General features: G+C 53.7%; 1 protein-coding gene across 2 annotated transcripts in view; it reads left to right on the top strand.

Annotated features, from left to right (window-relative positions):
* The first annotated feature begins 484 nt into the window (after window positions 1-484).
* The window catches only part of tespa1 (thymocyte expressed, positive selection associated 1), an 86,338-nt gene continuing 59,740 nt past the window's right edge, over window positions 485-27,082 (top strand). Inside the window, exons 1-2 of one of the 2 annotated variants that reach the window (XM_068053744.1) lie at window positions 485-751; window positions 8,005-8,138. In XM_068053744.1, the coding sequence (XP_067909845.1) occupies window positions 8,006-8,138 (133 nt within the window). In that variant the 5' untranslated portion in view covers window positions 485-751; window position 8,005. The remainder of the gene's footprint in view (window positions 752-8,004; window positions 8,139-27,082) is intronic. The other variant, XM_068053743.1, reaches the window with a different exon arrangement.

Genomic DNA, 27,082 nt, shown 5'->3' with positions numbered 1-27,082 from the left:
GGAGAATAGGGACCGAAAAGGGTGGAATAGTAATGGTTATGGGTGAGTGCACTAATGCTGGGTGGGATATTAAAGGGTATGGGGAGTAAGGGAAAGAGTGGGATTTGACAGGGTGGGACATTAAATTGTGCAGGGTGTGAGCAGGAGAGTGGAAGTAGACTGGATAGATTATTGAAAGGTACGGGGAGCCAGGGAGAGTGGGGGGAGCCTGTGTCACTCATGCTATGAAGAACACCAGCACAGGTTTGATGGGCTGAATGGCATTTTTCTGTACCGTTACATGAAACAATTAGGCAGGAAAAGCTGCTCAGATCTGTTTAAGAACAATGCTGCTGAGAAATGAGGAACTGAAACTAAAACACAGAGTGGTGGGAGGTGTCAGAAGCACTGAATTACTGGCAACAGCTAAAGAAAACATTTTGTTACTTGTAATACTTTCACTATAATCCGTAATTAATTTCCTCCACCACTTGCAGTCAATAATCTGCAGATCAAGAAATGCCAAGGCACTCATTTCTGAGAAGAATTGAGAATGTGGGCGTTTTGAGTCAACTGCAAGTTGATGCATACATAGGAAGTGGTTCGACTGTTGAATTTACTCAGCTTCCCCTTTCCTACTCACAGACAGACTCCAGCCTGAAGTTAATGTCTGCTAGAGTGAATGTCATCGGACACTGCGACAGACAGCCTATGTCTCCTATTATTGTAATAAACGACTGGGATTGATCCTTGTGACTGGTGCAGACATTGGGTAAGTGGAGTACTTCAAGTGAAATGCATCACAAGGTAGAGAGGCCCGAATCTACTCAAAATATCATAGGGTAGAGAGGCCTCTATCTCTTGTTTGTTGAATGACAGGAGTCACTGGTGTTCAAAGCTCATCGCTCTGGACCCCTAACTTTCCTTTTATCGCATTTGGCCTCATTCTGATTCTTTCTAACCTGTCTCAACTCCACTTGACAACATTTCTCCTATATCTGTTAGGAAGCCATTGATGTCTTTGGTCCTAAATTTCTGCATCTAATAATAATAAATTTGACTAGAGCTAAGGAACCAAAAAGGTGCAGTTACATTGCTCAATGTTGTCTATAGGCCACCAGCTAGTGGGAAGGATGTGGAGGAACAAATTTGCAAGGAAATTGCAGAGATGCAAAACTTATAGGGTAGTTATAATTGGGGACTTTAATTATCCAAACATAGACTGGGATAGTGGTAGTGTAAAGGGCAGTGAGGGGCAAGAATTCCAAGAGTGTGTTCAGGAAAATTTTCTGCAGCAGTATGTTGCTAGTCCAATGAGAAAGGAGGCACTGCTAGACCTGGTTCTTGGGAATGAGGTGGGCCCAGTGGATCAAGTATCAGCAGGAGAGCATCTACGGGATAGTGATCATTGTATCATAAGGTTTAGGCTGATTATGGAAAAGGACAATGAATAATCCAGGGTAAGAATAATTAACTGGGGAAAAACCAACTTCAATGGGGTAAGAATGGAGCTGGGGAGAATAAAATGGAGTCAAAAGTTGGCAGGAAAATGGTAGCTTAACAATGGGCTTCCTTCAAAGTAGAGGTAGTTCGGGCATAGTCAAGGTACGTTCCCTCGAAGGGGAAAAGTCGGGCAAACAAATCTAGAGCTCCCTGGATGACAAAAGAGGTAGAGATTAAGATAAAGAAGAAAAAGTGTGCTTATGATAGATACCAGGTAGACAATATGATTGAGAACCAGGCTGAATATAGAAGGTCCAGAGGGGGAGTGAAAAAGCAAATAAGAGAAGCAAAGAGAGAGCATGAAAGGAGACTGGCAGCGAGCATTAAAGAAAATCCCAAAGTTCTCTATAGACATTTAAATAGTAAAAGGGTGTTAAAAGGAGGAATGGGGCCTATTAGGGACCATAAAGGGGATTTACACATGGAGGCAGAGGGCATTGCTCAGGCATTAAATTAATACTTTGCATCTGTCTTTACCAAGGAAGAAGGTGCAACCCAGGCAATGGTGAAAGAGGAAGTAATTCAGATACTAGAAGGGTTTAAAATTGATCAAGAGGATGTATTAGAAAGGCTGTCTGTACTTAAAATGGATAAAGCACCAGGACAAGATGAGATGTATCCAAGTGAGGGTGGAAATCTTGAAGGCACTGACCATAAGTTTTCAGTCTTCCTTAGACTCGGAGGTGGTGCCAGAGGACTGGAGAATTGCAAACGTTACACCCTTGTTCAAAAAAGGGTATAAAGATAAGCACAGCAACTACAGGCCAGTCAGTTTAACTTCGGTGGTGGGAAAACGTCTAGGAAAAATAATTTGGGACAAAATCAATAGTCACTTGTATAAATACGGATTAATTAAAGAAAGCCAGCATGGATTTCTTAAGGGAAAATCATGTTTAACTAACTTGCTCGAGTTTTTTGAGGAGGTAACAGAGAGGATTGATGAGGGCAATGCTGTTGATGTGGTGTACATGGACTTTCAAAAGGTATTTGATACAGTGCCACACAACAGACTTGTGAGCAAACTTGTAGCTCATGGAATAAAAGGGACGGTAGCAACATGGATATGAATAAAGTTGAGTGACAGGAAACAAAGAGTCATGGTTAATGGATGTTTTTCGGGCTGGAGGAAGGTTTGTATTGGAGTTCCCCAGGGATCAGTGTTGGGACCTTTGCTTTTCCTGATATATATGAATGACCTAGACCTTGGTGTACAGGGCACAATTTCAAAGTTTGCAGATGATACGAAACTTGGAAGCATTGTGAACTGTGAGGAGAATAGTGAAGAACTTCAAAAGGACATAGACAAGTTGGTGGAATGGGAAGACAGGTGGCAGATCAAGTTCAATGCAGAGAAATGTGAAGTGATTCATTTTGGTAGGAAGAACATGGAGAGACAATATAAAATAAAGGGTACAATTCTAAAGGGGGTGCAGGAGCAGAGGGACCTGGGGATATATATGCATTAGTCATTGAAGATGGCAGGACCGATTGAGAGAGTGGTTAACAAAGCATACAGTATCCTGGGCTTTATTAATGGGAGCATAGAGTACAAGAGCAAGGAAATTATTTTGAACTTGTATAAGACACTAGTTCAACCTCAGCTGGAGTATTGCGTCCAGTTCTGGGCTCTGCATTTTAGGGCATTGGAGAGAGTACAGAAGAGATTCACGAGAATGGTTCCAGGGATGAGGAATTTCAGTTATGAAGATAGATTGGAGAAGTTATGACTGTTTCCCTTGGAAAAAAGAAGGCTGAGAGGTGATTTGACAGAGGTATTCAACATCATGAGGGGTCTGGACAGAGTAGATAGAGAGAAACTATTCCCACTCGTGAAAGGATCAAGAACGCGAGAGCACAGATTTAAAGTATTTGATAAGAGGAGCAAAAGTGACATGAGGATAAACTTTTTCATGCAGAGGGTGGTTAAACACTGGAATGCGCTGCCTGAGACGATGGTGAAGGCAGGTTCAATTGAAGCATTCAAAGGGGAATAGACTGTTTTATGAAAAGGAAGAATGTGCAGGGTTATGGGGAGAAGGCGGGGGAATGGAACTGAGGGAATTGCTTTTTCAGAGAGCTGGTGTGACATGATGGGCTGAATGGCCTCCTTCTGCACTATAACAATTCTGTGATTCTGTTAAGCAGGGTTCTAATTTTCTGCACCTTAATAATAAGCAGGGTTCATAGAATCAGTGGGGGGAATTTTAACCTGGAGGAGCACGTGATTTTGTGTGCAGGTGAGGGGTTAAAATTGGCAAAAATGGGAATGTGTCAGGAAGTCGTCTCCAACCTGATGACGTCTGAGTTTAACTTGAGTGGATTAGGAACACAGTTTTAAATTTACTGTCACATCCACTGGTTTCGTGGACTTTCTGGAACTCACCAGTGAAGTCTTGGTGAGAACCCAATGGCAGAAGAGTGGCTGAATCAAACTCTCGGAACTACAACAATAAATACTCAGCACTCACAGTTACTTTCGTACTGACTCATGGGAAAGACTTAGTTAACAGTACTTTTGGGCAGAGTTTACTTTCTACACTTTGGAGAGTTTCTGAATCTCTTCAGGATGGGCATTGCCCAACAAGAACACAAGCATCAACTCTAGAACCAGAACCAACATTAGCACCAACACCAGCACCAACATCAACAGAACCAACATTACCAACACCAACAACATCAACACCAACACCAGCACAATCAACACCAGCACCAACATCAACAGAACCAACATTACCAACACCAACAACATCAACACCAACACCAGCACAATCAACACCAGCACCAACATCAACAGAACCAACATTACCAACACCAACAACATCAACACCAACACCAGCACAATCAACACCAGCACCAACATCAACAGAACCAACATTACCAACACCAACAACATCAACACCAACACCAGCACAATCAACACCAGCACCAATATCAACAGAACCAACATTACCAACACCAACACCAGCACAATCAACACCAGCACCAATATCAACTCCAACACCAGCAACAAAACCAGCACCAGCACAAACATCAACAACAGCACCAACAAGAACACCAGCATCAACTGCAGAACCAGCACCAACATTAGCACCAACAGCAACAGAACCAACATTACTAACACCAACTACAACAACAACACCAACCCCAGCACCAACACCAGAATCAATACCAGAATCAACACCAACACCAGCACCAAAACCAACAGCAACCCCCAACATCAACATCAACACCAACACCAGCACAATCAACACCAGCACCAACATCAACAGAACCAACATTACCAACACCAACAACATCAACACCAACACCAGCACAATCAACACCAGCACCAATATCAACTCCAACACCAGCAACAAAACCAGCACCAGCACAAACATCAACAACAGCACCAACAAGAACACCAGCATCAACTGCAGAACCAGCACCAACATTCGCACCAACAGCAACAGAACCAACATTACTAACACCAACTACAACAACAACACCAACCCCAGCACCAACACCAGAATCAATACCAGAATCAACACCAACACCAGCACCAAAACCAACAGCAACCCCCAACATCAACATCAACACCAACACCAGCACAATCAACACCAGCACCAATATCAACTCCAACACCAGCAACAAAACCAGCACCAGCACAAACATCAACAACAGCACCAACAAGAACACCAGCATCAACTGCAGAACCAGCACCAACATTCGCACCAACAGCAACAGAACCAACATTACTAACACCAACTACAACAACAATACCAACATCAACACCAACCCCAGCAGGAACACCAACACCAGCACCAACACCAGAATCAATACCAGAATCAACACCAACACCAGCACCAAAACCAACAGCAACCCCCAACATCAACATCAGCACCAACACTAACACCGACACCAGCACAAGCACAATAATTGCCCGCCTTGCCAGTGGTGCCCACATCCCATGAAAGAATTCAAAGAAAACACAAACACCCACATACAAATTAGGAGCAGGAGTAGGCCACTCGACCCCTCAAGCCTGCTCCGCCATTCAATAAGTTCATGGCTGAACTGATTACTCCACATTCCTGCCTACCCCCGATAACCTTTCACTCCCTTGATTATCAAGAATCTATCTACCTCTGCCTTAAAAATATTCGAAGACTCTGCTTCTACTGCCATTTGAGGAAGAGAGTTCCAAAGACTCATGACCCTCTGAGAGAAAAAAATTTCTCCTCATCTCTGCCTTAAATGGGCGACCCCTTATTTTAAACAGTGACCCCTAGTTCTAAATTCTCCTACAAGAGGAAACATCCCTTCCACACCAACACCAACATCAACACAAACACCAACACCAGCAGCAACCCCCGCACCCTTCTCCATCTAAGCACACTATAAACCCGGGATCAACACCTGGATATTTGTGTACTATAGGCAGACTGGGATTAATTGGATAGCACTTTCAAAGAGCTGGCACAGGCACGATGGGTCAAATGGCCTGCCGATATGCTGCATGGCACAATAATCACTTGAGGCCATAACTGTGGTGTTTTTATAAACAAAAAAATGTCAGGGCAGCTGCCTACTGATGCTAAGAATTTCCTCAGTCTTGCTGAAATACACCAGGGAAATGGTGAATAGATCCCCATTCACTCTCATCTCTCAGTCGCAAGTTCGTAGGTTCAAGATTCACTTCAAAAACGTGACCACAAAATCCAGGCTGATTTTTCAGTGCAGTACTGAGGGAGTGCTGCACTGTCAGAGAATAGTACTGAAGTAGAGCTGCATTGTTGGAGGGTCAGGACAGAGGGAGCACTGCAGTGTCAGAGGGGCCATACTGAGGGAGTGCTGCATTGCTAGAGGGTCAGTAGTGAGGAACTTCAGCCCTGTCAGAGAGGAAATACTGAGGGAATACAGCACTATCAAAGAGTCAGTAATGAGGAAGCACTGTATTGTCAGAGGGGAGGTACTGAGGGAGTGTTGCACTGTTGGTGGGCAGTACTGCGGGAATGCTACACAGTTGGAGGGGCTGTACTGAGGACCTGCTGCACTGTCAGAAGGACAGTGTGAGGGAGTGCTGCACTGTCAGAAGGACAGTGTGAGGGAGTGCTGCCCTGTTGTAGGGGCAGTGCTGAGCGATTGCTGCACTATTGGAGGGGCCTGTGCGGAACAAGCACTAGACTGTTAGAGGGGCAGTACTGAGGGAGCTGCATGGGCTGGGTGAGGTCCTGAGGGATTGCAGCACTGCCAGAGGGGCAGAACTGAGGCAGTGCTGCTTTGTTGGCTGGTCCGTAATGAGGGAGCGCTGCACAGTCCAAGAGGCAATACTGAGGGAATGCAGCACTGTCAGCTGGACAGCACTGAGGGAGTGCTGCACATCAGCCGGACAATATTGAGGGAATGCTGCACTGTCCAAGTGTCAGTAGTGAGGGAGCATTACACTGTAGGAGGGGCCTGTGCCGAGGGAACACTGCACAGTTGGAGGGGCAATACTGAGGGAGAGCTGCTCTGCCGGAGGATAGTTACTGAAGGAGTGCTGCACTAGCAGAGCGGCAGTACTGAGCATTGCTGCACTGTTCGAGGGTCTTGTGTGGAATGAGAGCTGTACCGTCAGAGGGGCAGTGGGTTAATTGATCTGAGTTTGATTGTATTAGTCTGTCCACTGAACAGTGTTCACTGTGCATGATTGCTTAAACCTATGGGTGGAGCATAAGAGTTTATGAAACTGTAACGAAAGAGATAGGCTGAAATGTTCTAGTAAACACAAGAGTGCTCTGAAAGACATTGTACTGAAATCTTGTAAGTGCTAAGATATTTTAATGTACTGTAAATTAACTAGTTGTTGATTTAGAACTCATGTCATCTATGAGATAAATCAGATATATAAAATATCCAGCAACCCAGTGAATATATAACAGGCAGCACTGAGGAAGTTCTGCATTGTCAATGGGTCAGTAGTGAGGGAGCGCTGCACTGTCAGAGAGGAAGTACTGAGTATTGCTGCCCTGTCAGAGGGGCAGTACTGAGGGAGCGCTGCATTGTCAGAGGGGCAATACTGAGGGTGCACTCCATTGTCAGAGGGGCAGTACTGAAGGAATGCTGCGCTTTGAGGGGCAGTACTGAGGGAGTGCTGCATTGTTAGATGGGCAGTACTGAGGGAGTGCTGCATTGTTAGATGGGCAGTACTGAGGGAGTGCTGCACTGTTGGAGTTGCTGTCTTTCGGATGAGATGTTAAACTGAGGCACTGTGTTCCCTCTCAGGCAGGTGTAAAAGACCTCACGGGCCCCACTTGAAAGAGAGCCGAGGATCCTGGCAACACTTATCCTTCAGCCAACACGACTAAACAGATGACCTAGTCACATTGCTTTTTGTGGGAGCTTGCTGTACACCAATTGGCTGCCATGTTTTTGACATGACAAACAGTGACTGCACTTTAAAACTTTCACAGCACTGTGAAGTTGTAAAAGGCACCATAGAAACGGGAGCTGTTTCTTTACTGATCCCTTTTCCAAATCCCCTTTCCTGATGTTTTTTTGCAGGATGGAGTTTTCATCTCCTCAAAGCCCATATTCCTGGGAGAGCAGCAGCTGCAGAAAGCGCAGAGCCTGGGCCAAGAGCAGAGATCAGTGGCAGCCTGTGGATGAGCATCTCACAGACACAACATCCAGTCCAGGTAAGACTGTGTGAAATCTGCTCTGGAGCTGATCTTGCAGCGAGCTCCAGGATCACTCTCGCTTGATGTTTATTTCAGGGAGTGAACTTGCACTGGGATTTTCCCACATGCTGATCCTCACCAGTTTTCCTGGATTTCTCTGGGTCTGCCACCGATTTTATGGCAGCTAAACAGAATCTTTCCACTTATGGAAATTCACCCCCCACCCAGGGCGGTGGGGAAAGGGCAGGGGAGTGGGACTAGCTGAGTTGCTGTTGCAGAGAGCCAGCACGGACTCAACGGGCCGAAGGGCCTCATTCTGAGCTGTGACAATTCTAAAATTGTATGACTGGCTGATTTGTTAACTTTGAGTGGTGCCAAACTGTGTAGCAGCTCCATTCTGTCCATTTTTATCCTATCCAATATCTCTACACTCCCTCCACCCCCTCACCATCAGCTTCTTTTGTAGATACTAAATGCTCAGTATCTCAGACATGTCCTCTGCCACAGAAAGATTTTCTTCTTTTTCCCTGTTAAACCTCTTCGGCCCTACCATTCCTTTAACTATCCTTCTCCTCTTTCTATGTTTACATCGTATTGTTCTATTTATAGCAAAGAAACAGGCCATTCAGCCCAACCGGTCCATGCTGTTCGTTATGATCCACATGAACCTCCATCTGCCCTACTTCATCTCCCCCATTGACGTATCCTTTAATTCCTTTCTGCCTTATGTACTTATCTAGCTTTCCCTTAAATACATCGATACTATTCACCTCAATTACTCCCAGTGGTAGCAAGTTGCATATTCTTACTATTTGGCAAAGAAGCGTTTCTTAAATTCCCTATTGGATTTATTAGTGATTATCTTATATTCATGCTCCCAGTGTCACACACACAAATGGAAACATCTTCTTTATATCTACCCTATCAAAGCTTTCCATAATCTTAAAGACCTCCATCAGGTCACCCCTCAGTCTTCCCTTTTCTGGCAATTAGAGCCCCAGACTGTTCAATCTTTCCTGATAAGCATAACCTCCCAGGTCTGGTATCATTCCACTAATTCTCCAGTGGAGACCAGAACTCCAAGCATGGTCTAACCAAGGCTCAATGCAAGTTTAACATAACGTGCCTGCTTTTCAATTCTCTAAAAATGAACCCCTGTGTTTTGTTTGCATTTTGTATGGCCTTATTAACCTGCATCTTTTTCTTTCTGTGTTTGTACTCCCAGTTCTCTCTGCTCTTCTTTCTCATGTAAACAGTCATTTCCATCTGAATCCCTCCAATCAGGTTTCTGCCCCTGCCATAGTACCGAAACTGCTCTTATCAAAGTGACAATGTGACTGTGATAAATGTAAATATTCCCTCCTCGTCCTTTTCGACCTGTCTTTGGCACGGAGGAGAATGGTGCAGTTAACCAACACCTCTCCACTGTTGTCCAGCTGGGAGAGACTCCTCTCAACTTGTTCGTATTGTTATCTATTTAATCAAAGCAGAGAAATGCAAAGACTTCTCTTCCTGCTCTCGGACTATTACCTCCGGTATCCCCGAAGGATCTATCCTTAGTCCCCTCTTTTTTTTAAAATTCTGTCATGAGGTGTAAGCATCACTGGCAAGGCCAGCATTTAATACCCATCCCTAACTCCGCTCATCTACATGCTGCCCCTCGGTGGCATCATCCAAAAGAACAGCATTAGATTTCACATGTACGATTACGACACCCAGCTCTACCTCACCACCACCTCCCACAACTCCCCGATTGTTGCTAAACTATCAGACTGCTTATCCGACATCCAGTACTGGAAGAGCAGAAATTTCCTCCACTTAAATATTGGGAAGACTGAAGCCATTGTCTTCTCTCCCCTCTTCAAACTCTGTTCCTGGTTACCAGCTCCATCCCTCTCCATGGAAGCAACCCTGTGACTAAACCATACTGTGCACAATGTTGGTGTCAAATTTGACCCCGAGATGCATTTCCGACCACATATGCTATCGCTAAGACAGCCTATTTCCAACTTTGTGACATCAATCGAGAGTGCGAGCCTGAGGGAAAACGGTGCTGGAGACTCACAGGTAACAGCAGGGAGTCAGCAAGAGACAGAGAGAGTGAGCCTGAGGGAGTCAACAGGAGTGAGAGTGAGCCTGAGGGAGTCAACAGGAGTGAGAGTGAGCCTGAGGGAGTCAGTGGGAGTGAGAGTGAGCCTGAGGGAGTCAACAGGAGTGAGAGTGAGCCTGAGGGAGTCAACAGGAGTGAGAGTGAGCCTGAGGGAGTCAACAGGAGTAAGTGTGAGCCTGAGGGAGTCAGTGGGAGTGAGAGTGAGCCTGAGGGAGTCAACAGGAGTGAGAGTGAGCCTGAGGGAGTCAACAGGAGTGAGAGTGAGCCTGAGGGAGTCAACAGGAGTGGGAGAGAGCCTGAGGGAGTCAACAGGAGTGAGAGTGAGCCTGAGGGAGTCAGCGGGAGATAGTGAGAGTGAGCCTGAGGGAGTCATCGGGAGACAGAGTGAGTGAGCCTGAGGGAGTCAGTGGGAGACAGAGTGAGTGAGCCTGAGGGAGTCAGCGGGAGACAGAGAGAGTGAGCCTGAGGGAGTCAACAGGAGTGAGAGTGAGCTTGAGGAAGTCAACAGGAGTGAGTGTGAGCCTGAGGGAGTCAGTGGGAGTGAGAGTGAGCCTGAGGGAGTCAACAGGAGTGAGAGTGAGCCTGAGGGAGTCAACAGGAGTGAGAGTGAGCCTGAAGGAGTCAACAGGAGTGCGAGTGAGCCTGAGGGAGTCAGCAGGAGTGGGAGTGAGCCTGAGGGAGTCAACAGGAGTGAGAGTGAGCCTGAGGGAGTCAGCGGGAGATAGTGAGAGTGAGCCTGAGGGAGTCAGTGGGAGACAGAGTGAGTGAGCCTGAGGGAGTCAGCGGGAGACAGAGAGAGTGAGCCTGAGGGAGTCAACAGGAGTGAGAGTGAGCTTGAGGAAGTCAACAGGAGTGAGCGTGAGCCTGAGGGAGTCAACAGGAGTGAGAGTGAGCCTGAGGGAGTCAACAGGAGTGACAATGAGCCTGAGGGAGTCAACAGGAGTGAGCGTGAGCATGAGGGAGTCAGCAGGAGTGAGTGTGAGCCTGAGGGAGTCAACAGGAGTGAGAGTGAGCCTGAGGGAGTCAGCGGGAGACAGAGAGAGTGAGCCTGAGGGAGTCAGCGGGAGACAGAGTGAGTGAGACTGAGGGAGTCAGCAGGAGTGAAAATGAGCCTGAGGGAGTCAGCAGGAGTGAGAGCGAGTGAGCCTGAGGGAGTCAGCGGGAGTGAGTGAGAGTGAGCCTGAGAGAGTCAGCGGGAGTGAGAGTGTGAGCCTGAGGGAATCAGCGGGTGTGAGAGAGAGTGAGCCTGAGGGTGTCAGCGGGAGTAAGAGGGAGTGAGCCTGAGAGTGTCAGCGGGAGTGAGTGAGAGTGAGCCTGAGGGAATCAGCGGGTGTGAGAGAGAGTGAGCCTGAGGGTGTCAGCGGGAGTGAGAGAGAGTGAGCCTGAGTGTCAGCGGGAGTGAGTGAGAGTGAGCCTGAGGGAGTCAGCGGGAGTCAGAGAGAGTGAGCCTGAGGGAGTCAGCGGGTGTGAGAGTGAGCCTGAGGGAGTCAGCGGGTGTGAGAGTGAGCCTGAGGGAGTCAGTGGGTGTGAGAGTGAGTGAGCCTGAGGGAGTCAGCGGGTGTGAGTGAGAGTAAGCCTGAGGGAGTCAGTGGGAGTGAGAGTGAGCCTGAGGGAGTCAGTGGGAGTGAGAGTGAGCTTGAGGGAGTGAGGAGGAGTGAGAGTGAGTGAGCCTGAGGGAGTCAGCAGGAGACAGAAAGAGTGAGCCTGAGGGAGTCAGCGGGAGTGAGAGTGAGCCTGAGGGAGTCAGTGGGAGTGAGCGTGAGCTTGTGGGAGTGAGCAGGAGTGAGAGTGAGTGAGCCTGAGGGAGTCAGCGGGAGACAGAAAGAGTGAGCATGAGGGAGTCAGCGGGAGACAGAAAGAGTGAGCCTGTGGGAGTCAGCGGGAGTGAGAGAGAGTGAGCCTTAGGCAGTCAGCGGGAGTGAGAGAGAGTGAGCCTGAGGGAGTCAGTGGGAGTGAGACTGAGCCTGAGGGAGTCAGCAACAGTGAGAGTGAGCTTGAGGGAGTGAGAGTGAGTGAGCTTGAGGGAGTGAGCAGGAGTGAGAGTGAGTGAGCCTGAGGGAGTCAGCGGGAGACAGAGAGAGTGAGCCTGAGGGAGTCAACAGGAGTCAGAGTGAGCCTGAGGGAGTCAACAGGAGTGAGCGTGAGCCTGAGGGAGTCAGCGGGAGACAGAGAGAGTGAGCCTGAGGGAGTCAGCGGGAGACAGAGTGAGTGAGACTGAGGGAGTCAGCAGGAGTGAAAATGAGCCTGAGGGAGTCAGCAGGAGTGAGAGTGAGTGAGCCTGAGGGAGTCAGCGGGAGTGAGTAAGAGTGAGCCTGAGAGAGTCAGCGGGAGTGAGAGTGTGAGCCTGAGGGAATCAGCGGGTGTGAGAGTGAGCCTGAGGGTGTCAGCGGGAGTGAGAGAGAGTGAGCCTGAGATTGTCAGCGGGAGTGAGTGAGAGTGAGCCTGAGGGAGTCAGCGGGAGTCAGAGAGAGTGAGCCTGAGGGAGTCAGCGGGAGTGAGTGAGAGTGAGCCTGAGGGAGTCAGCGGGTGTGAGAGTGAGCCTGAGGGAGTCAGCGGGTGTGAGAGTGAGCCTGAGGGAGTCAGTGGGTGTGAGAGTGAGTGAGCCTGAGGGAGTCAGCGGGTTTGAGTGAGAGTAAGCCTGAGGGAGTCAACAGGAGTGAGAGTGAGCCTGAGGGAGTCAACAGGAGTGAGAGTGAGCCTGAGGGTGTCAACAGGAGTGGGAGTGAGCCTGAGGGAGTCAACCGGAGTGAGAGTGAGCCTGAGGGAGTCAGCGGGAGATAGTGAGAGTGAGCCTGAGGGAGTCATCGGGAGACAGAGTGAGTGAGCCTGAGGGAGTCAGTGGGAGACAGAGTGAGTGAGCCTGAGGGAGTCAACAGGAGTGAGAGTGAGCTTGAGGAAGTCAACAGGAGTGAGCGTGAGCCTGAGGGAGTCAACAGGAGTGAGAGTGAGCCTGAGGGAGTCCACAGGAGTGACAATGAGCCTGAGGGAGTCAACAGGAGTGAGCGTGAGCCTGAGGGAGTCAACAGGAGTGAGTGTGAGCCTGAGGGAGTCAACAGGAGTGAGAGTGAGCCTGAGGGAGTCAACAGGAGTGAGCGTGAGCTTGAGGGAGTCAACAGGAGTGAGAGTGAGCCTGAGGGAGTCAGCGGGAGACAGAGAGAGTGAGCCTGAGGGAGTCAGCGGGAGACAGAGTGAGTGAGACTGAGGGAGTCAGCAGGAGTGAAAATGAGCCTGAGGCAGTCAGCAGGAGTGAGAGTGAGTGAGCCTGAGGGAGTCAGCGGGAGTGAGTGAGAGTGAGCCTGAGAGAGTCAGCGGGAGTGAGAGTGTGAGCCTGAGGGAATCAGCGGGTGTGAGAGAGAGTGAGCCTGAGGGTGTCAGCGGGAGTGAGACTGAGTGAGCCTGAGAGTGTCAGCGGGAGTGAGTGAGAGTGAGCCTGAGGGAATCAGCGGGTGTGAGAGAGAGTGAGCCTGAGGGTGTCAGCGGGAGTGAGAGAGAGTGAGTCTGTGAGTGTCAGCAGGAGTGAGTGAGAGTGAGCCTGAGGGAGTCAGCGGGAGTCAGAGAGAGTGAGCCTGAGGGAGTCAGCGGGTGTGAGAGTGAGCCTGAGGGAGTCAGCGGGTGTGAGAGTGAGCCTGAGGGAGTCAGTGGGTGTGAGAGTGAGTGAGCCTGAGGGAGTCAGCGGGTGTGAGTGAGAGTAAGCCTGAGGGAGTCAGTGGGAGTGAGAGTGAGCCTGAGGGAGTCAGTGGGAGTGAGAGTGAGCTTGAGGGAGTGAGGAGGAGTGAGAGTGAGTGAGCCTGAGGGAGTCAGCGGGAGACAGAAAGAGTGAGCCTGAGGGAGTCAGCGGGAGTGAGAGTGAGCCTGAGGGAGTCAGTGGGAGTGAGCGTGAGCTTGAGGGAGTGAGCAGGAGTGAGAGTGAGTGAGCCTGAGGGAGTCAGCCGGAGACAGAAAGAGTGAGCATGAGGGAGTCAGCGGGAGTGAGAGAGAGTGAGCCTGAGGGAGTCAGTGGGAGTGAGAGTGAGCCTGAGGGAGTCAGCAACAGTGAGAGTGTGCTTGAGGGAGTGAGAGTGAGTGAGCTTGAGGGAGTGAGCAGGAGTGAGAGTGAGTGAGCCTGAGGGAGTCAGCGGGAGACAGAGAGAGTGAGCCTGAGGGAGTCAACAGGAGTCAGAGTTAGCCTGAGGGAGTCAACAGGAGTGAGCGTGAGCCTGAGGGAGTCAGCGGGAGACAGAGAGAGTGAGCCTGAGGGAGTCAGCGGGAGACAGAGTGAGTGAGACTGAGGGAGTCAGCAGGAGTGAAAATGAGCCTGAGGGAGTCAGCAGGAGTGAGAGTGAGTGAGCCTGAGGGAGTCAGCGGGAGTGAGTGAGAGTGAGCCTGAGAGAGTCAGCGGGTGTGAGAGTGAGCCTGAGGGTGTCAGCGGGAGACAGAGTGAGTGAGACTGAGGGAGTCAGCAGGAGTGAAAATGAGCCTGAGGGAGTCTGCGGGAGTGAGTGAAAGTGTGAGCCTGAGGGAATCAGCGGGTGTGAGAGTGAGCCTGAGGGTGTCAGCGGGAGTGAGAGAGAGTGAGCCTGAGAGTGTCAGCGGGAGTGAGTGAGAGTGAGCCTGAGGGAGTCAGCGGGAGTCAGAGAGAGTGAGCCTGAGGGAGTCAGCGGGAGTGAGTGAGAGTGAGCCTGAGGGAGTCAGCGGGTGTGAGAGTGAGCCTGAGGGAGTCAGCGGGTGTGAGAGTGAGCCTGAGGGAGTCAGTGGGTGTGAGAGTGAGTGAGCCTGAGGGAGTCAGCGGGTTTGAGTGAGAGTAAGCCTGAGGGAGTCAACAGGAGTGAGAGTGAGCCTGAGGGAGTCAACAGGAGTGAGAGTGAGCCTGAGGGTGTCAACAGGAGTGGGAGTGAGCCTGAGGGAGTCAACCGGAGTGAGAGTGAGCCTGAGGGAGTCAGTGGGAGATAGTGAGAGTGAGCCTGAGGGAGTCATCGGGAGACAGAGTGAGTGAGCCTGAGGGAGTCAGTGGGAGACAGAGTGAGTGAGCCTGAGGGAGTCAGCGGGAGACAGAGAGAGTGAGCCTGAGGGAGTCAACAGGAGTGAGAGTGAGCTTGAGGAAGTCAACAGGAGTGAGAGTGAGCTTGAGGAAGTCAACAGGAGTGAGCGTGAGCCTGAGGGAGTCAACAGGAGTGATTGTGAGCCTGAGGGAGTCAACAGGAGTGAGAGTGAGCCTGAGGGAGTCAACAGGAGTGAGCGTGAGCTTGAGGGAGTCAACAGGAGTGAGAGTGAGCCTGAGGGAGTCAGCGGGAGACAGAGATAGTGAGCCTGAGGGAGTCAGCGGGAGACAGAGTGAGTGAGACTGAGGGAGTCAGCAGGAGTGAAAATGAGCCTGAGGGAGTCAGCAGGAGTGAGTGAGAGTGAGCCTGAGGGAATCAGCGGGTGTGAGAGAGAGTGAGCCTGAGTGTGTCAGCGGGAGTGAGAGAGAGTGAGCCTGAGAGTGTCAGCGGGAGTGAGTGAGAGTGAGCCTGAGGGAGTCAGCGGGAGTCAGAGAGAGTGAGCCTGAGGGAGTCAGCGGGTGTGAGAGTGAGCCTGAGGGAGTCAGCGGGTGTGAGAGTGAGCCTGAGGGAGTCAGTGGGTGTGAGTGAGTGAGCCTGAGGGAGTCAGCGGGTGTGAGTGAGAGTAAGCCTGAGGGAGTCAGTGGGAGTGAGAGTGAGCCTGAGGGAGTCAGTGGGAGTGAGAGTGAGCTTGAGGGAGTGAGGAGGAGTGAGAGTGAGTGAGCCTGAGGGAGTCAGCGGGAGACAGAAAGAGTGAGCCTGAGGGAGTCAGCGGGAGTGAGAGTGAGCCTGAGGGAGTCAGTGGGAGTGAGCGTGAGCTTGAGAGAGTGAGCAGGAGTGAGAGTGAGTGAGCCTGAGGGAGTCAGCGGGAGACAGAAAGAGTGAGCATGAGGGAGTCAGCGGGAGACAGAAAGAGTGAGCCTGTGGGAGTCAGCGGGAGTGAGAGAGAGTGAGCCTGAGGCAGTCAGCGGGAGTGAGAGAGAGTGAGCCTGAGGGAGTCAGTGGGAGTGAGAGTGAGCCTGAGGGAGTCAGCAACAGTGAGAGTGAGCTTGAGGGAGTGAGAGTGAGTGAGCTTGAGGGAGTGAGCAGGAGTGAGAGTGAGTGAGCCTGAGGGAGTCAGCAGCAGTGAGAGTGAGCTTGATGGAGTGAGCAGGAGTGAGAGTGAGTGAGCTTGAGGGAGTGAGCAGGAGTGAGAGTGAGTGAGCCTGAGGGAGTCAGCGGGAATGAGAGAGTAAGCCTGAGGGAGTCAGTGGGAGACAGAGAGAGTGAGCCTGACGGAGTCAACAGGAGTGAGATTGAGCCTCAGGGAGTCAACAGGAGTGAGAGTGAGCCTGAGGGAGTCAACAGGAGTGGGAGTGAGCCTGAGGGAGTCAACAGGAGTGAGAGTGAGCCTGAGGGAGTCAGCGGGAGTGAGAGTGAGCCTGAGGGAGTCAGTGGGAGTGAGCGTGAGCTTGAGGGAGTCAGCAGGAGTGAGAGTGAGTGAGCCTCAGGGAGTCAGTGGGAGTGAGAGTGAGCCTGAGGGAGTCAGTGGGAGTGAGAGAGAGTGTGCCTGAGGGACTCAGTGGGAGACAGGGAGAGTGAGCCTGAGGCAGTCAGCGGGAGTGAGAGAGTGAGCCTGAGGGAGTCAGTGGGAGTGAGAGAGAGTGAGCCTGAGGGAGTCAGCAGCAGTGAGAGTGAGCTTGAGGGAGTGAGCAGGAGTGAGAGTGAGTGAGCTTGAGGGAGTGAGCAGGAGTGAGAGTGAGTGAGCCTGAGGGAGTCAGCGGGAATGAGAGAGTAAGCCTGAGGGAGTCAGTGGGAGACAGAGTGATTGAGCCTGAGGGATTCAGCGGGAGACAGAGAGAGTGAGCCTGAGGGAGTCAACAGGAGTGAGAGTGAGCCTGTGGGAGTCAACAGGAGTGAGAGTGAGCCTGAGGGAGTCAACAGGAGTGAGAGTGAGCCTGAGGGAGTCAACAGGAGTGAGTGTGAGCCGGAGGGAGTCAACGGGTGACAGAGAGAGTGAGCCTGAGGGAGTCAACGGGAGACAGAGTGAGTGAGACTAAGGGTGTCAGCAGGAGTGAGAATGAGCCTGAGGAAGTCAGCAGGAGTGAGAATGAGCCTGAGGGAGTCAGCGGGATTGAGTGAGAGTGAGCCTGAGGGTGTCAGTGGGAGTGACTGAGAGTGAGCCTGAGGGAGTCAGTTGGAGTCAGAGAGAGTGAGCCTGAGGGAGTCAGCGGGAGTGAGTGAGAGTGAGCCTGAGGGAGTCAGCGGGAGTGAGAGTGAGCCTGAGGGAGTCAGCGGGAGTGAGAGTGAGCCTGAGGGAGTCAGCAACAGTGAGAGTGAGCTTGAGGGAGTGAGCAGGAGTGAGAGTGAGTGAGCTTGAGGGAGTGAGCAGGAGTGAGTGAGTGAGCCTGAGGGAGTCAGCGGGAGACAGAGAGAGTGAGCCTGAGGGAGTCAACAGGAGTCAGAGTGAGCCTGAGGGAGTCAACAGGAGTGAGCGTGAGCCTGAGGGAGTCAGCGGGAGACAGAGAGAGTGAGCCTGAGGGAGTCAGCGGGAGTGAGTGAGAGTGAGCCTGAGGGAGTCAGCGGGTGTGAGTGAGCCTGAGGGAGTCAGCGGGTGTGAGAGTGAGCCTGAGGGAGTCAGCAGGAGTGAGAGTGAGTGAGCCTGGGGGAGTCAGCGGGAGTGAGTGAGAGTGAGCCTGAGAGAGTCAGCGGGAGTGAGAGTGTGAGCCTGAGGGAATCAGCGGGTGTGAGAGAGAGTGAGCCTGAGGGTGTCAGCGGGAGTGAGAGAGAGTGAGCCTGAGAGTGTCAGCGGGAGTGAGTGAGAGTGAGCCTGAGGGAGTCAGCGGGAGTCAGAGAGAGTGAGCCTGAGGGAGTCAGCGGGAGTGAGTGAGAGTGAGCCTGAGGGAGTCAGCGGGTGTGAGAGTGAGCCTGAGGGAGTCAGTGGGTGTGAGAGTGAGTGAGCCTGAGGGAGTCAGCGGGTTTGAGTGAGAGTAAGCCTGAGGGAGTCAGTGGGAGTGAGAGTGAGCCTGAGGGAGTCAGTGGGAGTGAGAGTGAGCTTGAGGGAGTGAGGAGGAGTGAGAGTGAGTGAGCCTGAGGGAGTCAGCAGGAGACAGAAAGAGTGAGCTTGAGGGAGTCAGCGGGAGTGAGAGTGAGCCTGAGGGAGTCAGTGGGAGTGAGCGTGAGCTTGAGGGAGTGAGCAGGAGTGAGAGTGAGTGAGCCTGAGGGAGTCAGCGGGAGACAGAAAGAGTGAGCTTGAGGGAGTCAGCGGGAGTGAGTGAGAGTGAGCCTGAGGGAGTCAGCGGGTGTGAGAGTGAGCCTGAGGGAGTCAGCAGGAGTGAGAGTGAGTGAGCCTGAGGGAGTCAGCGGGAGTGAGTGAGAGTGAGCCTGAGAGAGTCAGCGGGAGTGAGAGTGTGAGCCTGAGGGAATCAGCGGGTGTGAGAGAGAGTGAGCCTGAGGGTGTCAGCGGGAGTGAGAGAGAGTGAGCCTTAGAGTGTCAGCGGGAGTGAGTGAGAGTGAGCCTGAGGGAGTCAGCGGGAGTCAGAGAGAGTGAGCCTGAGGGAGTCAGCGGGAGTGAGTGAGAGTGAGCCTGAGGGAGTCAGCGGGTGTGAGAGTGAGCCTGAGGGAGTCAGTGGGTGTGAGAGTGAGTGAGCCTGAGGGAGTCAGCGGGTTTGAGTGAGAGTAAGCCTGAGGGAGTCAGTGGGAGTGAGAGTGAGCCTGAGGGAGTCAGTGGGAGTGAGAGTGAGCTTGAGGGAGTGAGGAGGAGTGAGAGTGAGTGAGCCTGAGGGAGTCAGCAGGAGACAGAAAGAGTGAGCTTGAGGGAGTCAGCGGGAGTGAGAGTGAGCCTGAGGGAGTCAGTGGGAGTGAGCGTGAGCTTGAGGGAGTGAGCAGGAGTGAGAGTGAGTGAGCCTGAGGGAGTCAGCGGGAGACAGAAAGAGTGAGCTTGAGGGAGTCAGCGGGAGACAGAAAGAGTGAGCCTGTGGGAGTCAGCGGGAGTGAGAGAGAGTGAGCCTGAGGGAGTCAGCGGGAGTGAGAGTGAGCCTGAGGGAGTCAGCAACAGTGAGAGTGAGCTTGAGGGAGTGAGCAGGAGTGAGAGTGAGTGAGCTTGAGGGAGTGAGCAGGAGTGTGAGTGAGCCTGAGGGAGTCAGCGGGAGACAGAGAGAGTGAGCCTGAGGGAGTCACCAGGAGTGAGCGTGAGCCTGAGGGAGTCAACAGGAGTGAACGTGAGCCTGAGGGAGTCAACAGGAGTGAGAGTGAGCCTGAGGGAGTCAACAGGAGTGGGAGTGAGCCTGAGGGAGTCAACAGGAGTGAGAGTGAGCCTGAGGGAGTCAGCGGGAGTGAGAGTGAGCCTCAGGGAGTCAGTGGGAGTGAGCGTGAGCTTGAGGGAGTCAGCAGGAGTGAGAGTGAGTGAGCCTCAGGGAGTCAGTGGGAGTGAGAGAGAGTGAGCCTGAGCGAGTCAGTGGGAGTGAGAGAGAGTGAGCCTGAGGGACTCAGTGGGAGACAGGGAGAGTGAGCCTGAGGCAATCAGCGGGAGTGAGAGAGTGAGCCTGAGGGAGTCAGTGGGAGTGAGAGAGTGTGAGCCTGAGGGAGTCAGCAGCAGTGAGAGTGAGCTTGAGGGAGTGAGCAGGAGTGAGAGTGAGTGAGCTTGAGGGAGTGAGCAGGAGTGAGAGTGAGTGAGCCTGAGGGAGTCAGCGGGAATGAGAGAGTAAGCCTGAGGGAGTCAGTGGGAGACAGAGAGAGTGAGCCTGACGGAGTCAACAGGAGTGAGATTGAGCCTCAGGGAGTCAACAGGAGTTAGAGTGAGCCTGAGGGAGTCAACAGGAGTGGGTGAGCCTGAGGGAGTCAACAGGAGTGAGAGTGAGCCTGAGGTTGTCAGCGGGAGTGAGAGTGAACCTGAGGGAGTCAGTGGGAGTGAGCGTGAGCTTGAGGGAGTCAGCAGGAGTGAGAGTGAGTGAGCCTCAGGGAGTCAGTGGGAGTGAGAGAGAGTGAGCCTGAGGGAGTCAGTGGGAGTGAGAGAGAGTGAGCCTGAGGGAGTCAGCAGCAGTGAGAGTGAGCTTGAGGGAGTGAGCAGGAGTGAGAGTGAGTGAGCTTGAGGGAGTGAGCAGGAGTGAGAGTGAGTGAGCCTGAGGGAGTCAGCGGGAATGAGAGAGTAAGCCTGAGGGAGTCAGTGGGAGACAGAGTGATTGAGCCTGAGGGATTCAGCGGGAGACAGAGAGAGTGAGCCTGAGGGAGTCAACAGGAGTGAGAGTGAGCCTGAGGGAGTCAACAGGAGTGAGAGTGAGCCGGAGGGAGTCAACGGGTGACAGAGAGAGTGAGCCTGAGGGAGTCAACGGGAGACAGAGTGAGTGAGACTGAGGGAGTCAGCAGGAGTGAGAATGAGCCTGAGGGAGTCAGCGGGATTGAGTGAGAGTGAGCCTGAGGGAGTCAGTTGGAGTCAGAGAGAGTGAGCCTGATGGAGTCAGCGGGAGTGAGTGAGAGTGAGCCTGAGGGAGTCAGCGGGAGTGAGAGTGAGCCGAAGGGAGTCAGCGGGTGTGAGAGTGAGCCTGAGGGAGTCAGTGGGAGTGCGAGTGAGCCTGAGGGGTCAGCGGGGGTCAGAGTGAGTGAGCCTGAGGGAGTCAGCGGGTGTGAATGAGAGTAAGTGTGAGGGAGTCAGTGGGAGTGAGAGTGAGCCTGAGGGAGTCAGTGGGAGTGAGAGTGAGCTTGAGGGAGTGAGGAGGAGTGAGAGTGAGTGAGCCTGAGGGATTCAGCAGGAGACAGAAAGAGTGAGCCTGAGGGAGTCAGCGGGAGTGAGAGTGAGCCTGTGGGAGTCAGTGGGAGTGAGTGTGAGCTTGAGGGAGTGAGCAGGATGAGAGTGAGTGAGCCTGAGGGAGTCAGCGGGAGTGAGAGAGAGTGAGCCTGAGGCAGTCAGCGGGAGTGAGTGAGAGTGAGCCTGAGGGAGTCAGCGGGAGTGAGAGTGTGCCTGTGGGAGTCAGTGGGAGTGAGAGAGAGTGAGCCTGAGGGAGTCAGCAGGAGTGAGAGTGAGCCTGTGGGAGTCAGCGGGAGTGAGAGAGAGTGAGCCTGAGGGAGTCAGCGGGAGTGAGAGAGAGTGAGCCTGAGGGAGGCAGCGGGTGTGAATGAGAGTAAGCCTGAGGGAGTCAGTGGGAGTGAGAGTGAGCCTGAGGGAGTCAGTGGGAGTGAGAGTGAGCTTGAGGGAGTGAGCAGGAGTGAGAGTGAGTGAGCCTGAGGGAGTCAGCGGGAGTAAGAGAGAGTGAGCCTGTGGCAGTCAGCGGGAGACAGAGAGAGTGAGCCTGAGGGAGTCAACAGGAGTCAGAGCGAGCCTGAGGGAGTCAACAGGAGTGAGCGTGAGCCTAATGGAGTCAGCGGGAGACAGAGAGAGTGAGCCTGAGGGAGTCAGCGGGAGACAGAGTGAGTGAGACTGAGGGAGTCAGCAGGAGTGAAAATGAGCCTGAGGGAGTCAGCAGGAGTGAGAGTGAGTGAGCCTGAGGGAGTCAGCGGGAGTGAGTGAGAGTGAGCCTGAGAGAGTCAGCGGGAGTGAGAGTGTGACCCTGAGGGAATCAGCGGGTGTGAGAGAGAGTGAGCCTGAGGGTGTCAGCGGGAGTGAGAGAGAGTGAGCCTGAGAGTGTCAGCGGGAGTGAGTGAGAGTGAGCCTGAGGGAGTCAGCGGGAGTCAGAGAGAGTGAGCCTGAGGGAATCAGCGGGAGTGAGAGAGAGTGAACCTGAGGGAGTCAGCGGGTGTGAGTGAGCCTGAGGGAGTCAGCGGGTGTGAGAGTGAGCCTGAGGGAGTCAGTGGGTGTGAGAGTGAGTGAGTCTGAGGGAGTCAGCGGGTTTGAGTGAGAGTAAGCCTGAGGGAGTCAGTGGGAGTGAGAGTGAGCCTGAGGGAGTCAGTGGGAGTGAGAGTGAGCTTGAGGGAGTGAGGAGGAGTGAGAGTGAGTGAGCCTGAGGGAGTCAGCGGGAGACAGAAAGAGTGAGCCTGAGGGAGACAGTGGGAGACAGAAAGAGTGAGCCTGTGGGAGTCAGCGGGAGTGAGAGAGAGTGAGCCTGAGGCAGTCAGCGGGAGTGAGAGAGAGTGAGCCTGAGGGAGGCAGCGGGAGTGAGAGTGAGGCTGAGGGAGTCAGCAACAGTGAGAGTGAGCTTGAGGGAGTGAGCAGGAGTGAGAGTGAGTGAGCTTGAGGGAGTGAGCAGGAGTGAGAGTGAGTGAGCCTGAGGGAGTCAGCGGGAGAAAGAGAGAGTGAGCCTGAGGGAGTCAACAGGAGTGAGCGTGAGCCTGAGGGAGTCAACAGGAGTGAGCGTGAGCCTGAGGGAGTCAACAGGAGTGAGAGTGAGCCTCAGGGAGTCAACAGGAGTGAGAGTGAGCCTGAGGGAGTCAACAGGACTGGGAGTGAGCCTGAGGGAGTCAACAGGAGTGAGAGTGAGCCTGAGGGAGTCAGCGGGAGTGAGAGTGAGCCTGAGGGAGTCAGTGGGAGTGTGCGTGAGCTTGAGGGAGTCAGCAGGAGTGAGAGTGAGTGAGCCTCAGGGAGTCAGTGGGAGTGAGAGAGAGTGAGCCTGAGGGAGTCAGTGGGGGTGAGAGAGAGTGAGCCTGAGGGACTCAGTGGGAGACAGGGAGAGTGAGCCTGAGGCAGTCAGCGGCAGTGAGAGTGAGCTTGAGGGAGTGAGCAGGAGTGAGAGTGAGTGAGCTTGAGGGAGTGAGCAGGAGTGAGAGTGAGTGTGCCTGAGGGAGTCAGCGGGAATGAGAGAGTAAGCCTGAGGGATTCAGCGGGAGACAGAGAGAGTGAGCCTGACGGAGTCAGCGGGAGACAGAGTGATTGAGCCTGAGGGATTCAGCGGGAGACAGAGAGAGTGAGCCTGACGGAGTCAGCGGGAGACAGAGTGTGTGAGCCTGAGGGAGTCAGCGGGAGACAGAGAGAGTGAGCCTGTGGGAGTCAACAGGAGTGAGAGTGAGCCTGAGGGAGTCAACAGGAGTGAGAGTGAGCCGGAGGGAGTCAGCGGGTGACAGAGAGAGTGAGCCTGAGGGAGTCAACGGGAGACAGAGTGAGTGAGACTGAGGGAGTCAGCAGGAGTGAGAATGAGCCTGAGGGAGTCAGCAGGAGTGAGAATGAGCCTGAGGGAGTCAGCGGGATTGAGTGAGAGTGAGCCTGAGGGAGTCAGCTGGAGTGAGTGAGAGTGAGCCTGAGGGAGTCAGCGGGAGTGAGAGAGAGTGAGCCTGAGGCAGTCAGCGGGAGTGAGAGAGAGTGAGCCTGAGGGAGTCAGCGGGAGTGAGAGTGAGCCTGTGGGAGTCAGTGGGAGTGAGAGTGAGCTTGAGGGAGTGAGCAGGATGAGAGTGAGTGAGCCTGAGGGAGTCAGCGGGAGTGAGAGAGAGTGAGCCTGAGGCAGTCAGTGGGAGTGAGAGAGAGTGAGCCTGAGGGAGTCAGCGGGAGTGAGAGTGAGCCTGTGGGACTCAGTGGGAGTGAGAGAGAGTGAGCCTGAGGGAGTCAGCAGGAGTGAGAGTGAGCCTGTGGGAGTCAGCGGGACTGAGAGAGAGTGCGCCTGAGGGAGTCAGCGGGAGTGAGAGAGTGAGCCTGAGGGAGTCAGCGGGTGTGAATGAGAGTAAGCCTGAGGGAGTCAGTGGGAGTGAGAGTGAGAGTGAGCCTGAGGGAGTCAGTGGGAGTGAGAGTGAGCTTGAGGGAGTGAACAGGAGTGAGAGTGAGTGAGCCTGAGGGAGTCAGCGGGAGACAGAAAGAGTGAGCCTGAGGGAGTCAGCGGGAGTGAGAGTGAGCCTGTGGGAGTCAGTGGGAGTGAGAGTGAGCTTGAGGGAGTGAGCAGGAGTGAGAGTGAGTGAGCCTGAGGGAGTCAGCAGGAGTGAGAGTGAGCCTGTGGGAGTCAGCGGGAGTGAGAAAGAGTGAGCCTGAGGGAGGCAGCGGGTGTGAATGAGAGTAAGCCTGAGGGAGTCAGTGGGAGTGAGAGTGAGCCTGAGGGAGTCAGTGGGAGTGAGAGTGAGCTTGAGGGAGTGAGCAGGAGTGAGAGTGAGTGAGCCTGAGGGAGTCAGCGGGAGTAAGAGAGAGTGAGCCTGTGGCAGTCAGCGGGAGACAGAGAGAGTGAGCCTGAGGGAGTCAACAGGAGTCAGAGCGAGCCTGAGGGAGTCAACAGGAGTGAGCGTGAGCCTAATGGAGTCAGCGGGAGACAGAGAGAGTGAGCCTGAGGGAGTCAGCGGGAGACAGAGTGAGTGAGACTGAGGGAGTCAGCAGGAGTGAAAATGAGCCTGAGGGAGTCAGCAGGAGTGAGAGTGAGTGAGCCTGAGGGAGTCAGCGGGAGTGAGTGAGAGTGAGCCTGAGAGAGTCAGCGGGAGTGAGAGTGTGACCCTGAGGGAATCAGCGGGTGTGAGAGAGAGTGAGCCTGAGGGTGTCAGCGGGAGTGAGAGAGAGTGAGCCTGAGAGTGTCAGCGGGAGTGAGTGAGAGTGAGCCTGAGGGAGTCAGCGGGAGTCAGAGAGAGTGAGCCTGAGGGAATCAGCGGGAGTGAGAGAGAGTGAACCTGAGGGAGTCAGCGGGTGTGAGTGAGCCTGAGGGAGTCAGCGGGTGTGAGAGTGAGCCTGAGGGAGTCAGTGGGTGTGAGAGTGAGTGAGTCTGAGGGAGTCAGCGGGTTTGAGTGAGAGTAAGCCTGAGGGGGTCAGTGGGAGTGAGAGTGAGCCTGAGGGAGTCAGTGGGAGTGAGAGTGAGCTTGAGGGAGTGAGGAGGAGTGAGAGTGAGTGAGCCTGAGGGAGTCAGCGGGAGACAGAAAGAGTGAGCCTGAGGGAGACAGTGGGAGACAGAAAGAGTGAGCCTGTGGGAGTCAGCGGGAGTGAGAGAGAGTGAGCCTGAGGCAGTCAGCGGGAGTGAGAGAGAGTGAGCCTGAGGGAGGCAGCGGGAGTGAGAGTGAGGCTGAGGGAGTCAGCAACAGTGAGAGTGAGCTTGAGGGAGTGAGCAGGAGTGAGAGTGAGTGAGCTTGAGGGAGTGAGCAGGAGTGAGAGTGAGTGAGCCTGAGGGAGTCAGCGGGAGAAAGAGAGAGTGAGCCTGAGGGAGTCAACAGGAGTGAGCGTGAGCCTGAGGGAGTCAACAGGAGTGAGCGTGAGCCTGAGGGAGTCAACAGGAGTGAGAGTGAGCCTCAGGGAGTCAACAGGAGTGAGAGTGAGCCTGAGGGAGTCAACAGGACTGGGAGTGAGCCTGAGGGAGTCAACAGGAGTGAGAGTGAGCCTGAGGGAGTCAGCGGGAGTGAGAGTGAGCCTGAGGGAGTCAGTGGGAGTGTGCGTGAGCTTGAGGGAGTCAGCAGGAGTGAGAGTGAGTGAGCCTCAGGGAGTCAGTGGGAGTGAGAGAGAGTGAGCCTGAGGGAGTCAGTGGGGGTGAGAGAGAGTGAGCCTGAGGGACTCAGTGGGAGACAGGGAGAGTGAGCCTGAGGCAGTCAGCGGCAGTGAGAGTGAGCTTGAGGGAGTGAGCAGGAGTGAGAGTGAGTGAGCTTGAGGGAGTGAGCAGGAGTGAGAGTGAGTGTGCCTGAGGGAGTCAGCGGGAATGAGAGAGTAAGCCTGAGGGATTCAGCGGGAGACAGAGAGAGTGAGCCTGACGGAGTCAGCGGGAGACAGAGTGATTGAGCCTGAGGGATTCAGCGGGAGACAGAGAGAGTGAGCCTGACGGAGTCAGCGGGAGACAGAGTGTGTGAGCCTGAGGGAGTCAGCGGGAGACAGAGAGAGTGAGCCTGTGGGAGTCAACAGGAGTGAGAGTGAGCCTGAGGGAGTCAACAGGAGTGAGAGTGAGCCGGAGGGAGTCAGCGGGTGACAGAGAGAGTGAGCCTGAGGGAGTCAACGGGAGACAGAGTGAGTGAGACTGAGGGAGTCAGCAGGAGTGAGAATGAGCCTGAGGGAGTCAGCAGGAGTGAGAATGAGCCTGAGGGAGTCAGCGGGATTGAGTGAGAGTGAGCCTGAGGGAGTCAGCTGGAGTGAGTGAGAGTGAGCCTGAGGGAGTCAGCGGGAGTGAGAGAGAGTGAGCCTGAGGCAGTCAGCGGGAGTGAGAGAGAGTGAGCCTGAGGGAGTCAGCGGGAGTGAGAGTGAGCCTGTGGGAGTCAGTGGGAGTGAGAGTGAGCTTGAGGGAGTGAGCAGGATGAGAGTGAGTGAGCCTGAGGGAGTCAGCGGGAGTGAGAGAGAGTGAGCCTGAGGCAGTCAGTGGGAGTGAGAGAGAGTGAGCCTGAGGGAGTCAGCGGGAGTGAGAGTGAGCCTGTGGGACTCAGTGGGAGTGAGAGAGAGTGAGCCTGAGGGAGTCAGCAGGAGTGAGAGTGAGCCTGTGGGAGTCAGCGGGACTGAGAGAGAGTGCGCCTGAGGGAGTCAGCGGGAGTGAGAGAGTGAGCCTGAGGGAGTCAGCGGGTGTGAATGAGAGTAAGCCTGAGGGAGTCAGTGGGAGTGAGAGTGAGAGTGAGCCTGAGGGAGTCAGTGGGAGTGAGAGTGAGCTTGAGGGAGTGAACAGGAGTGAGAGTGAGTGAGCCTGAGGGAGTCAGCGGGAGACAGAAAGAGTGAGCCTGAGGGAGTCAGCGGGAGTGAGAGTGAGCCTGTGGGAGTCAGTGGGAGTGAGAGTGAGCTTGAGGGAGTGAGCAGGAGTGAGAGTGAGTGAGCCTGAGGGAGTCAGCGGGAGTGAGAGAGAGTGAGCCTGAGGCAGTCAGCGGGAGTGAGAGAGAGTGAGCCTGAGGGAGTCAGCGGGAGTGAGAGTGAGCCTGTGGGAGTCAGTGGGAGTGAGAGTGAGCTTGAGGGAGTGAGCAGGATGAGAGTGAGTGAGCCTGAGGGAGTCAGCGGGAGTGAGAGAGAGTGAGCCTGAGGCAGTCAGTGGGAGTGAGAGAGAGTGAGCCTGAGGGAGTCAGCGGGAGTGAGAGTG

This window comes from Heterodontus francisci, chromosome 22 (genome assembly GCF_036365525.1).
Source record: "Heterodontus francisci isolate sHetFra1 chromosome 22, sHetFra1.hap1, whole genome shotgun sequence".
NCBI classification, from domain to species: Eukaryota; Metazoa; Chordata; class Chondrichthyes; order Heterodontiformes; family Heterodontidae; genus Heterodontus; species Heterodontus francisci.
This window is presented reverse-complemented; position numbering and strand designations above follow the sequence as displayed.